Below are 14,183 nucleotides of genomic sequence, written 5' to 3' on the forward strand. Positions count from 1 at the left end.
AATTATTACCCCCAAAAGGGAAATTACCTCGAACGGCTATTTTGGCCCGAATGGTGACTCAGCTTGGTATACAAGAGCCTTATTTGCCTCCCGTGTTGTATAAGGCTCCTCTCTAAGCGCTGTTGTACCTCTCCAAGCACCACGTTTACCAAAACATGCTTGATCCTGCGGGCTAAAAGACTTAAGAGATCTTAAAAAAGACATGTGTCCTTGTTATCGGTCTGTCTTAATAGGTTGAAAGCTTTAGTACAAGGTGCAAAATAAGATATTAACGTTTATTTGTTGTTTGTAGACTTGATTTGAAATTATCGTAATGGATGATTTAATGAAAATAGATTTATATGAATTACTTAATATTAGCATTAATGCTGACGAAAAGGAGGTATGGCTTCATTCTCAAAAAAATATGTGATTTTTTTATCTTAATATCTATATAAATGATGTAAATATAGTTGTTTTTCTGTTGTTATTGTAGTCTGCTTTTCACAGCTTACTTTCATTATGCTTTATTTATATAAACCTCTCTTTATAGATAAAAAAGGCATATAGGAAAAAAGCGTTAACATGCCATCCCGATAAACATCCGGATAATCCTAAAGCAGGTAAATGTATTCATTATTATATTATTTTATGTAAACATATTATTCGTTTTTAAGAATGGTAAATGGGATGCATTGATATTCAACTTTGCATTCGTTCCTTGGGTGATATCTTGGCTACTGTCTAGAAAACACAAAACTTGTTCAGACAACACAGCAAACTAGAATAGTAATGAAACATGTTTCTTCTCGGTCAGATGTTTTGATCATCATTTTGAGCCTTTTCAATCCATAATTTTTTTTAATCAGTTTGTAGGGTATCTTATCCTATTAGCTATTCATTAAAGTTTAAAATTTTGCCCATTTCATACCATTATAGACTTACATGTAAAACTGAGTAATATTATGCACATATTCAACTAGCATTTATTGTCTATTTTTGTTGTAGTGTGCATAGTAAGTTTATTACTCTTCATAAATTTTCATGCATATTAATTTTGTACCATAGAAATCATTTAATGCCATGATTATTCTACAGCTCTGTCACCCTTTTCTTTTACATGCTGGGTTCTACTCTTATATGCGTAATAAAATCACCAAATGTGGCGATATGTGTTCTGTGTTGGTTTTTAGCAGAATTGCATGTTGTATGGCAACCCTTTTGACGTTGAAAAATCTTTTGCTGGAGTGATTTAATTGCTTGTTTGTTCGTGTCGTGCGTGTTTTGAAATGGCCTATGTTGCAATGAGAGACGTGGTTGCAAGAGGGTCTGGGAGATTATTTTTAGTGGTTGTTCATGATAGAAGTAAAGAAATGCTGATGCAGTGTATTAAAAAGTGGATTGAGCCTTGTACAAATATTTTTTCGGATGGCTGGAAATCTTACAAGGATTTAGGAAAAGAAGGTTTTGAACATTTATTTGTGAACCATAGTATGAATTTTGGGTACTCTTCTGTTTTGAGCGCTGTAAAAAAATTGCAGCGAAAATGTATGAGCAAAAGCGCCAAATCTAGCAAACGCGCCGATTTAACAGCACCCCAAATCTAGCGTACGCGCTGGTTTTAGATTGTGTGTGTACGTTTATATAGTTCTATATTTCTTAAGACACCATTGAAATACTAGTTTAATATCTTTTTTATTTTAAATCCTTTTTCGATATCTTATGGATTTAACAATTTGGGAATTGCCCATGATGAAATGTCAGCAATAGAATTTTGGGTAAAGTGCAGAATCACTCACTGTTTGATGCGTTTTTAAGAATTGCACATACTCGGTATCCATGTGCACATCGACCTATTGTCACTTTAAAAAAAATTTCAGAATTGCACAAAAATAGCACTGCGCACCCCCTTGACTTAATCTATATACACATCGACCTATTTTCATTTAAAAAGTAAAATAAAATTGACAAAAATCCAATTGTTTTTACCCTCGTAAAAAGCGGCAAACAAATAAATCAGCGATTCTGCACTTCTAAATTCTGATTCTGAATATTTTCAAAGAAAATGCATCATTCATTATAGAAAATTACGTTTAAACAACCAACGAGGTGAAATTATGCTTTAGTGGTAAGTCGTAAGTAATTATGCTTTAGCGAAATAGTAATGCAGGCATCCATTCAGTTATGTTTAGCAATTTTTATATAAATTATAATAATGATCTGAAATACTTATTTACTCTTATCCTTCCGTTAAGTCAAGTTTAGCCTTTTTCATATAAATTATAAAAATAAAAAGGTATTATGTGAAATTAACCTTTCATCTAAATTTAAACATCAATCTTGGATAGTTATTTACTATTATACTTCCTTTCTTGACGCAATTATTAGGGTTGCCGCAATTATTTTTGGCAGCATTAGCATCAACAATAGTTTGGTAATTTTTTACGGCCCTCGAAACCGAATAGTACCAAATATTGTAGATAGTGAGTCTGGCTGTCAGAAGCATCCATTATTGTAAGAGCATTTTATTTCAATGTTTTTATTTTGTAGAATGTTATGTTCATTGTTTTTTTACTATGAATTTCTGTTGTTACAGTCAAAAGTCGTTAATCCGGACTCGTCAGGACTTCGCTGATTCCGGATTATCGATTTTTCAGGATTATAGATCATCAGTTTAAATCTGGTAAAATGGCATGCAGAAATTATAAAATTAAAAATATGAAACCATAATTTACGAAATAAAGAACAATTATGATCTAAAGGGTATCAATACATAAAAAAAAATAGCTTAATATTTATTTGTTTACTTTATTAAACATTTCTTTCAATATAAGTTGTTTAAGTTGCTTCATTTTTTATGTGATAATACATTCTCTTTAATTCTATAAACAGAGATAATTTCTTGTTCAGTTACAAAGTTCTGCTGTTCAAGTCCTATAATTGCTGTGTTGAGAATACCGACTAATTTGTCAATCGAAATTTTTTCGTTTTCAATAACCTCTGTTACTTTCTTTGCTATCGGCAGCGAAATATAATGACGAGGCATTTGATTTAAATCATATCAAAGATGGAGTACTACATTTAGTAAGCAATTATAAGCCAAATAAAATAAAAACATCTGCTCTTAAGATAAGGATAGTGCTGACAGATCAACTTCCAATTCATTGCGCAGCGTTAAAGATAAACAAAGTTTAGATAGATAAACAAACGTTAAAGTTTAGATAAACAAAGGTTTTAACCTTTATCCATTTTTGCAGCAATTCCACTTTTTGTTGAATGGACTCCGAAAGATACTTTCGCTTTGTATATCCTTTACATATTAGTAAATATATATCGGAAATTCTATTTGACATAATCGAAAGTTCAAGCTTATTTTTATAAAATTGCTCTAACAGTCTTCAAAAAATAATACGCCGGATCCAATTCGAAGATTAAGAAACAACGCAATCTGCAACATTAACTGAAATAGATAATTAGATAATTTTAGCTTAGCTTATCCCGTCTGTTATACATTAAACGCGCATTCGTAAACGTATTTTGCACACGCAAATTCGCAGCCGTAAAGGTCTTACGCGTCAATGCGACGCATGCGCAGAAAGTTTGTAGTTTTGAGGTCCGGATTATAGATCTTTCCGGATTATGGGTGTCCGAATTAACAACTTTTGACTGTATTGTTGTTTTTTGAATTATTTGTAATTTATTTTGTTGATTTGTGCACAATACATAGATTGTGCAATTCATAGATTTTTTTTTAAGTTTAAACAGAATGCTGTGTACATGGTATTCTTTGAAATTTATTGTCGTTATGTTGATTTATTAAAGTGAGGTGTGCGTAGTTCGTAGATTCCTTCGCTGGCTAGATTGTGCAATTCGTAGATGTTTTTTAAGTTAAACATATCACTGTGTACATGGATTCTTGTCAAATATTTTTGGTTAGAAACTTTATGTTTTCGCTATCTAAATTTTTTGTTTTTGTTTCGGATTTTTAGTTTAAGTTGTTTGTTCAAAACGTGGTTTTTGGAGACATTTTAGGCTTAAAGTTGGAAATGTAGACAAAAAATTTAGATAGTAATATGGCTACGTGGAATTTTCGGCGAGAAATTTGTCACCGCATTTGGCAACCTGAGGGCACCTATAAGAGTAGTTTCACATGCTGGATTTGTTAAGATTTAAATGCTGTATCATATTAATATGCAAGCTATAGCTTTTGAAACAAACATGTGGGATTTTCTGTGAGAATACCAGTTCCACTGACATCATAAATAACGAATTGTTATTTTTGTTTTTATAAAATAGATGTGGATTTTGGAACTACTCTTATATGCGCCCTCAGATCGCCAAATGCCAAACATTTTTGGCGAGAAACTCCAGGGTGCCATATTACTATCTTTTTATATAATTTAGATATCTATAATATATCTAAATTTTTTGTCTACATTTCGAACTTTAAACCTAAAATGTCTCCAAAAACACAGTTTTCTCACATGCAAAAACCACGCTTTGAACACACAATTTCAGCTAAAAATCTGAAACAAAAACAAAAAATTTAGATAGCAAAAACATAAAGTTTCTAGCCAAATATATTTGACAAGAATCCATGTACACAGCGATATGTTTTAACTTGAAAAAACATCTAGGAATTGCACAATCTAGCCAGTGAAGGAATCTACGAACTACGCACACCTCGCTTTAATAAATCAACATAACAACAATAAATTTCAAAGAATACCATGTACACAACATTCTGTTTAAACTTAAACAAACGGTTCATCTTTGGATTATGGTAACTTGGCGATTTTTTGGCGAAAATTTGGCGACCAACTCTGCTACAGCAACCCTCTATTCCCCCCCCCCCGCTGCAATTTTGTCTTCACGAAGTAAAGACATGTTTCTTTTCTTTTTATTTACTGAACACTTTTTCCAACAATCTACTAGCCAAATTACACTTATACTAGAAATTTTATCTAACAAAACTGCTTAATCATGACCTATCGCTGTGTACATTCACTGCAAAATTGGGAAAAAGTGCACAATCGCAAACTCCTTGCGCGTTTTTCACAATAACACATACACATAAACCATGTACACGTCGACTTATTTTTACTTAAAAAAGCATCCCAGAATTGCACAAAAATGGCATTGCGCACACTCTTCACTATATCCATGTACACTGCTTTTTTCTCATAAATTAGAAAAATTTCACGAAAATGCATGACAATTTTCTGAATCTTTAAACCCGGTATAAAGAACATATATGAAATTACCTTATTGCGAAAAAGTATATACCCTTTCCAAATATGAACATTTCCACGTATAAAATAAATAAAATATCTAAAAACTTCTACCTCTAAATTATCTATTATATTATAAACGTCACCAACGAATTCATACCGCAAACATTACAAATACTTAGTGTCAAATATTTAAATTATTTCCATGCACGTTTACTTCAACTAAAACGTATACCAAATTCCTACAAACATAAAATTCACAAAATAACTATTATTTAATTAAAATATCACTGTGTACATGTAACTGTGTACACGTTGACTTATTTTTACTTAAAAAAACATCCCAGAATTGCACGAAAATGGCATTGCGCACACTCTTCACTATATCCATGTACACTGCTTTTTTCTCATAAATTAGAAAAATTTCACGAAAATGCATGAAAATACTCAACGTATACTACTCGAACGTATTCCAAAATACTACAAACATATAACACTCAAAATCATGATCATTAAATTAAAATATAATTAAATTAAAAAACACTACTTAAAATCTAAATAAGCACATACATTAAATTAATAAAAATTAGATTACAATCCTAATTACTTTAAACTAAATCATTGCTAATAAGAATTTTCAAATAATACCATTTTAATTTATTTACTCCTTACATTTAGAACAATGCATAAAAATAATATCCTCAAATGATTAAAAATACTAACTTACCTAATCTTCTTCAGAATCTTCATTACGTTGCTGCAGTACTACTGCTAATTTCTAAATCCAGTAGTCAACTGGAAGTCTGTTCACCAAGTAATAAGAAATTAATAAAATGTCACCTATATTCAAACTACTTTCAGCAAACCACGTACCCTTCCTTATGCTCCTTTTCACAAAATGTCCATTTTCACCATATTTCTTGCACCACCATTTAAACTTGTAATATCCTTCCTTTCACACAATCTCAACTTATTATTATTATCAGATAAATGCATTAAAAATTTAGAATTCACTTTACATAGCGCCATTCAATCCGAAAATTAATCAACACTATTTCACACAACACACAATGGAGCTTTTCCAAATTAACCCCCTTTTCCAATTAAAGAACTGTAATTCGTCCATTAATGTCACGTTTCACACAACATAGAATATAGCTAAATACGAAATTTCCAGATTTCCCCCCTTTCCCGATTAAACAACTGTAATTCGTCCATTAATGTCATATGACATATCTCATGATCTCTCATTTCCCTCACCCAAAATAATGCGTAATCGGAACTGAGTGCTTCTCACATTATTACCAAAGTCCTAGGTAGTAACCTTTAACGCCTCCAAAATGTCGCCAAACTACCAGTTACCATATTCCAAAGATCAGCCAAAAAAACATCTACGAATTGCACAATCTAGGCATTGTGCACAAATCAACAAAATAAACTAAAATAACTAAAATAAATTACAAATAATTCAAAAAACAGCAATAACAACAGAAATTCATAATAAAAAAACAATAAACTTAACATTCTACAAAATAAAAACCATGAAATGAAATGCACTTATAATAATGGATGCTTCTTCGGACAGCAGAACGTAGCTTTAACATGCCGCCACGTACTCTCTATGGTATTTATATGACAGCCAGATTCGCTATCCACAAAATTCATACTATGATTCACAAATAAATGTTCAAAACCTTCTTTTCCTAAATCCTTGTAAGATTTCCAGCCATCCGAAAAAGTAGTTGTTCAACGCTCAATCCACTGTTTAATACACTGCATCAGCGTTTCCTTACTTCTATCATGCACAGCCATTAAAAATAATCTCCTAGACTACGTCTCTCATTGCAACATAGGCCATTTCAAAACATGCACAACACGAACCAACGAGCAATTAAACCACTCCAGCAAAAGAGTTTTCAACATCAAAAGGGTTGCCATACAACACGCAATCACACAAAAAACCAGAGCAGAAGACATATCGCCACATTTGGTGATCTTAGGGCACATATAAGAGTAGAGCGTGGATTTTTTTCAGTGTTAGCTACTAAATATTAATTAATGCCTTTGAGCCTCTTTTAAATGAAAATTGGTGAAAAGTATTTATATAAAGGTAATTCTTTTAATTCTCATGATGTTTGACATCTAGGAACTCCACGCATGTTCACAGCTTGTCTCTCTCTTGCACACATATACCTACTACACACCTCTCTCGTATACATATCTACTCACTTTCTTCTCACCAGTCATATCATTTACTCAGTGCAATTATGTCATCAACTGTGGAATATGCATGCATTTCTTTTACTTTTTCTAAATGTGTACTTTAACTTTGTTATCATAAATTTCTAACAATGTATCGCTTGTACCCACTCACCTTAAAAATGATATAATTGACAAAATAAAAGAACTCGCATGTTTGGTACTCAAGTGACACACTTATGAATTAAAGTTCATTTCAAAAGCCATTAAAAGAATACTCAAATAAAACATGAGCAGCCTAGTATTAGTCTTTGCATACCCATTGCAGATCCATAAAGAATTAAGTAGCAGACTAAACTATAGGTAATGTTCAAGGGTAAAAAAGTCCTAAAATGGGAGGGGTGGAGAAGTTAATTAGGATACACTGAAATCATGTTTAAAAATGTATTCATAAATTAGATCATGCATCTGGGCATGCTTATTTAGTAAAAATTTTCCTGATTCGTGTAATCTTTCTTCTGAACATACTTGTAAATATATGTTACTTTGCTCATATTCTGAGAAATAAATGACAAAAGAACTAAAAGATAAGTCAATAATTGTGTTGGCCATCAAATAAGGAAATCTAGAGAGTACATCTAATAAGGAAATACATCTGTCAAATAAGGAAATAGTTTATTTGCTGTTGTATGAAAGATATTGATTTAAAAACGGAGCAGTCATTTTTTTTTTTTTTTTTTTTTCTCTCTCTCAAATGCAATGTGAATTCTCCTATTAGGTCTTAAGTAATAGTTGACATATTGAAGGAGTGTGAAGTAGAATACTCTTAAGTGAAGGACTAGTTATCAAACTCTGTGTGCTACATGACTGCCCGGTTTAGCTTACTGAAAATACTTCCTGGAGACTGTATTTTGCATTATCAGTGTTGGTCACATAAAGTGAAACTTGTAGAAGATGTATTCATAAAAGAGTTAACTATCATAGCAAAAACAAATATATATATATATTTCTCCCATTTGAAAAAAAAAATTGTATGGGTAAAAATTGTATTCAAGGTAATTTAAAGAAATCACATCTCATCTGATAGCATTTTTATCCTGCACCTGTTGTAACCAGATGGAATCCTTGAGTTAAAGCTGTTGTTTATATGAGTAAATTTATGCAGCAGTTGTTTCTTTCATGATTATGAAGATAATAATTTCAGTGTTGGTTTCCTAAAAGAATATTTTAAAAATTTGAGTTCTACCTTATAAAATACAGCTTTAGATGGTTTTCATTTCTGAGTTCTGACAAAAAAAAGGTAAAAATATATTTACGGGTGCCCCTTGGCGAAAAATGGCGATTTTTAGCCGTATATGCATATTGAGTTTGTGCAATTCTTTGACTTGTTATTTTGGCTTTGTGTAGCTTCACAAAAATTGCCACTATGCAAAATCAAAATAACAAGTCAAAGAATTGCACAAACTCGCTATCCATGTACGCATCGACCTATTTTCAGCTATATCGACCAGCTATACCAACTTCAGCTATATCGACCTGTCTTAGCACTACGCAAAGGAAATATCCACCCACTTTATTTAGAAATTTCCCTTTCTTCAGTGAAACAAAATTCCTTAACACTATCCAAAAACTTCCTAAAATTATCTGAACTAGAATCTGTATACTGGCAATGTCACATAAATTCACAGAAATGAGAGTAAAAAAATATTCTACGTAGTGCCGGTATCCTCCGATGTTCGACCATGCACATTTCCTTCCTAAAACAGGACACTTATAATGGCTTCTAAGTAAACCTTCATTTACACACCAGTCAATTAATGCTCTTTTCCCCTTTCGTTCCAAATTGTCCAGAAACTTCAAATTAATCGTACAGTCAAAAGTCATTAATTCGGACACCCATAATCCAGAATGATCTATAATCCGGACCTCAAAACTACAAACTTTCTGCGCATGCGTCACGTTGGCGCATGTGCGTAAGACCTTTACGGCTGTGAATATGCATGTGCGTTTTAATGTATAACGGACGGTATAACCTAAGCTACAATTATCTAATTCAGTTAATGTTGCAGATTGTGTTGTTCCTTAATCTTCGAATTGGATCCGGCTTATTATTTTTTGCAGACTGTTAGAGCAATTTTATAAAAGTAAGCTTGAACTTTCGATTATGTCAAATAGAATTTTTGATATATATTTACTAATATGTAAAGGATCTACAAAGCGAAAGTATGTTTTGAAATCCGAAATCTGTTTATCAATTTCACGCTGCTCTGCGGCAGGGGGGGGGAAGAAACGCCGTGACGCACAATGAATTGGAAGTTGATCTGTCAGCACTATCCTTATCTTCAGAGCAGATGTTTTTATTTTATTTGGCTTATAATTCCTTACTAAATGTAGTATTTCATCTCGATGTACTCCGTCTTTGATATGATTTAAATCAAGTTCCTCGTCATTATAATTCGCTTCCGATAGTGAAGAAAGTGACAGAGAGGTTATTGAAAACGAAAACATTTCGATTGACAAATTAGTCGGTATTCTCGGCACAGCAATTATAGGACTTGAACAGCAGAACTTTGTAACTAAACAAGAAATTATGTCTGTTTAATAGAACCTGTGCGCATATTTCATATACAGTGGAGCACTCTTTATGTGTTTCTTCTTTATACGTCCTTTACATTTATGATGATAAAACTGTGATTATAAATAAAGAAGATTGAAAACGACTGGGATTAGGTATGACATTCAAGGAATATATAAACTGTAATGACTTCAGTTTTATGCACAGCTGAAGATCTAATTGAAGACATTTTAACAGATGACTGTATAAATAGTGGAGTTGAAGAAGAAAATGAAGAAATAATCCCATATTTTTCAAAATGATATCATATCTTTGTATATAATACAAACAAGAAAACATTTCAAGAACCGAGTTCAATTCATAGTGAGCTCATAACTGAAGGTTCAGAATCAAAAGACACGTCAGACGACAGTTAAAGACTTTTTCTTTAAACAAAGATAAAATTTGCTTTAAAATGTTCTTGGAAAAAAAATTTACTTATTCCAGATAGTAATTCAAATAAAGATATGAGTTTTTTTATTTTTGATTGTACATTTCATACAGAAATTTGCATTCTTACGAGTTTAAAAATATTAAATTTGTATTAATATCATTGTTTAAATATTAATGATAAAACAATTGTTTTAATTGCTTAAAATAATAATGTTAATTCAATATTAATTTTAAATTTGTTTGAACATAATTAATATTTTTAACAAATTGAAAGTACGATAATAAAATTGTGTAATATCATCAGTAGGCTAGTGCAGTCAAATACCGAAAATCTGCCAACTCTTGAAATCCGCGTTGCCTCTCGAAATGAGTCATAACGAAAATACCAAATTATTGACATCATGGTAAGAGTTTTTTTCCCTCCAATCTGCATCGAGGTAAAAAAGCAGACGATTAACTCTTCTTTCAAGTTCATGCTTCGTGTTGTTCATGCTTCGCTTTCAGAGCTTTGTTATTTCACAAGATTGTTTAGTGATGTCATTTTTTCTTTATCCGGCTATTTTGTGGATAAATTAAGAATATTTTAAATTTCAACACTTTTTAGTACAATGGCAGATAAGAAACGCACACTTGATTTTACTGCTTGCAGCATTGAAAAATGTAAACACATTGCATTTACTGTAATGAAAACAGTGGAAATTCTGCTAAAGATGGAGGCAGGTGCTACTTCTCAGTTTATAGGAGAATCATATGGAATTGCCGCATGGACTGTGTATGATATACGGAACAATAAAGAAAAGCTGTTGAAATTTTACAGTAACAGTGATTCTAACACCGGAATTCGAAACCGGAAATCTTTACATGAGGCAAAATCGGCGAACTTTGATGCTGTCTTATACAAGTGATTCCGGAAGCGGCGGAGTGATGATGGGATACCTATTTCAGGACTACTGAGAAAAAGATCTGGTATGGTCTTGGTCGACTTGTTTTATTGGCAGGAAAAATGAATGCTGATGCATACTGTATATGTTTCTGGACAGTTATGCGGTACCAACATTGTGGGCATAATTCGGTATTGGTCCATATCTGTTTCAGCAAGACAATGCTTCATGTCATACTGCAGGTGTTATAAACACTTGGTTCGAGGACATAGATGTGCAAAAACTTGACTGGCCAGCCCAAAATCCTGATATCAACCCTACTAAGCATCTTTGGGACGAATTGGAGCGCCTCTTGAGAACCAGGCCGTGTCGCCCAAAAAACACTAGAGAGTTGTTCACCACTTTGCAAGAAGAATGGAGCAAGATTCCCATCGAAACCTATCACAAGTTGGTGGAAAGTCTTCCTCAAAGGGTTGTGGTGAAAGGTGGCCCCACCCATTACTGATGGACTGATGAAATTGAATTAATGTAGTAGTTAGGGGTGTCCGGTGACAAATGGTCAGATAGTGTATATAGAGTCAAATACCGAAAATCCGCCGACCTGAAATCCGCGTTGCCTCTCGGAATATAATCATTCATTTTATAGGTTCCGGAAACCACAACATTGAGTATGAAATATCGAAGAAAAAAATACTTACCGAATAATGACGTCATAATTACCGAATAATAATGAGTCAAAACGGAAATACCATATTATTGATTATAAAAAAGTTTCAAAAACTAAGATAATATAAATAAGATAAGTTTATCCCCTTCTAATCTGCATCAAGGTAAAAAAGCAGACGATTTACTCAACTCTTTGTTCAAGTTCACGATTCACGTTGTTGTATTTTATGAGCTTTGTTATTTCATTTCATGAGATTGTTTAGTGCTGCCTTTTTTTATCCAGATATTTTTTGGATAAATTAAGAATATTTTTTTAATTTTTTTAATATTTTTAATTTAAGCCCTTTTTAATTCAATGACAGATAAGAAATGCACTTGTGATTTTACTGCTTGCAACGTTAAAAAACGTAAACACATTGCATTGATGGTAACGCAAAAAGTGCAAATTCTGCAAAAGATGGAAGCAGGTGCTACTCCTCGATTTATAGCAGAATGGTATGGAATTGCAACACGATTATGTATGATATACGGAAAAATAAATAAAAGCTGTTAAAATTTTACAGCAACAGTAATTCTAACACCAGAATCTGAAACCGGAAATCTTTGCACGAGGCGAAATCGGCAAACTTCGATGCTGTGTACACATAATACAATGAATAATATAATCAATTTATGTATGTAATAATAATTTATTGCATATAATAAATTATTACAATAATGTATATAATAATTTAATTAAATGTATCTAATACGCCTTATTCATTTTGCACTTTTAGTCCGAATATTACGCTTTATCTTTTCTGTCCTGAAATCCGCACAACCTCTGATCCCAAGCTTTGCGGATTTCTGGAATTCTGCAGTATGACAGTATATATATATATGTTTCACGTTGTGAAGTAAAATTTTGTTTATCTCATGTATATGTCATTTGTGAATGGTCCATTGAAAGACTTATATAGGGTGCTCCACTGTATTTGAAAAATTTTTAACATTATAATTAGAATTTATTTTTCAGCTCTTTTGATTTATAAAGCTCAAAACAAATATCATTGAAATAAAATTTCATTTGCTTATCATCAATATCTGTAAATCTTTTAATGATTTTCATATATGTGTAGAAAACTTGATCTTTTTACATTTTTTTTTCCCCCCATTTAACAGCCCAGCATTTCCAAGAGCTTTCAAAGGCTCTAGAAATTTTAACTGATGGTTCAGCAAGGGTATGTAGCATAATATTTGTGTGTGTGTAATTTTGATATTATTTTTAAAGCATCTTAAATTATGCAATCTTTATACAATAATTTTTGCTAATTTTGTAAATGTTATTTAGAAAAGTGATGTATTTGAAACTAAATCTTAATTTTCTATGAAGTAAATATTTTTTGTAGATGTGGCAATTATGCATTTATTATGTGAATATTCATATTTAAACATAAAATTTTGCCAAATGTGCCTTTCGAGTTAATCTTTTCTTTTAAAAAAAATTAGTTATTTATTGATCACTTCATTCAATGAATTTCAAATCAAACTCATCACATCAAGAATATTGAGTCAATAGCATAGACAAGGACAGTCCGTCCAGGGTAGCACATTGTTCATGTGAGTATAGGGGTAATTTATGTCGATCATTGAGGCAGATGAAGAACTGTGAAATTCTGAATTGCCATATGGAATTAAATCGACGAGAAAAATAGTTTTATCTGTACATGAAGTAGTTAAAGAAATTTTACAATCATTAGGTTATATCAATGCAGGAGACATAAAAAATGCATAGTGTATTTGCCAAGATTTGAACAACTGACCTCCCAACTTCTAACCAGACATGCTGTCCAGTTACAGCCTGAAGGCATGGAATAAGGAGGGGAAAAATACCTTATAAAATCATCACTAGATTTCAACAGATGTGTACTGTTGTTATACTTAATTTGTTCTGTTGAAACTTTTGAATGAGAATTATAAATGTGGGGGTGATGTCTCAAACGTAGGTCACACCCACTGTTCCAAGTATGAGATTTTATTTCCTGATTCGCAAAAGAAAAAAAAAAAAAAAAAATGGGATGAGTTTGAACAGACGGAACAAGTATGTTTTAGAAGAGGAATCACAATGTTTGTTCCAGCAGGCATAGGTAAATTATGCAGCTGATTCCCTACGTCACATCAGATCAGTCCAGGTCAGATCACTTAAGCATGATCATTAAGCATCTTGTTTTAGCCCCTTCA

At 32.1% G+C, this 14,183-nt stretch overlaps 1 protein-coding gene across 1 annotated transcript in view; it reads left to right on the forward strand.

The window, feature by feature from the left end:
- Positions 1 to 227: 227 nt before the first annotated feature.
- LOC118201141 (dnaJ homolog subfamily C member 17) overlaps positions 228 to 14,183 on the forward strand; it is a 69,218-nt gene continuing 55,262 nt past the window's right edge. The window contains exons 1-3 of the mRNA XM_085811406.1: positions 228 to 382; positions 533 to 602; positions 13,125 to 13,183. Coding sequence (XP_085667532.1) covers positions 314 to 382; positions 533 to 602; positions 13,125 to 13,183 — 198 coding nt within the window. The 5' untranslated portion in view covers positions 228 to 313. The remainder of the gene's footprint in view (positions 383 to 532; positions 603 to 13,124; positions 13,184 to 14,183) is intronic.

This window comes from Stegodyphus dumicola, chromosome 2, assembly GCF_044657685.1.
Source record: "Stegodyphus dumicola isolate Sdum_Otavi_A_Nest chromosome 2, ASM4465768v1".
NCBI lineage: Eukaryota > Metazoa > Arthropoda > Arachnida > Araneae > Eresidae > Stegodyphus > Stegodyphus dumicola.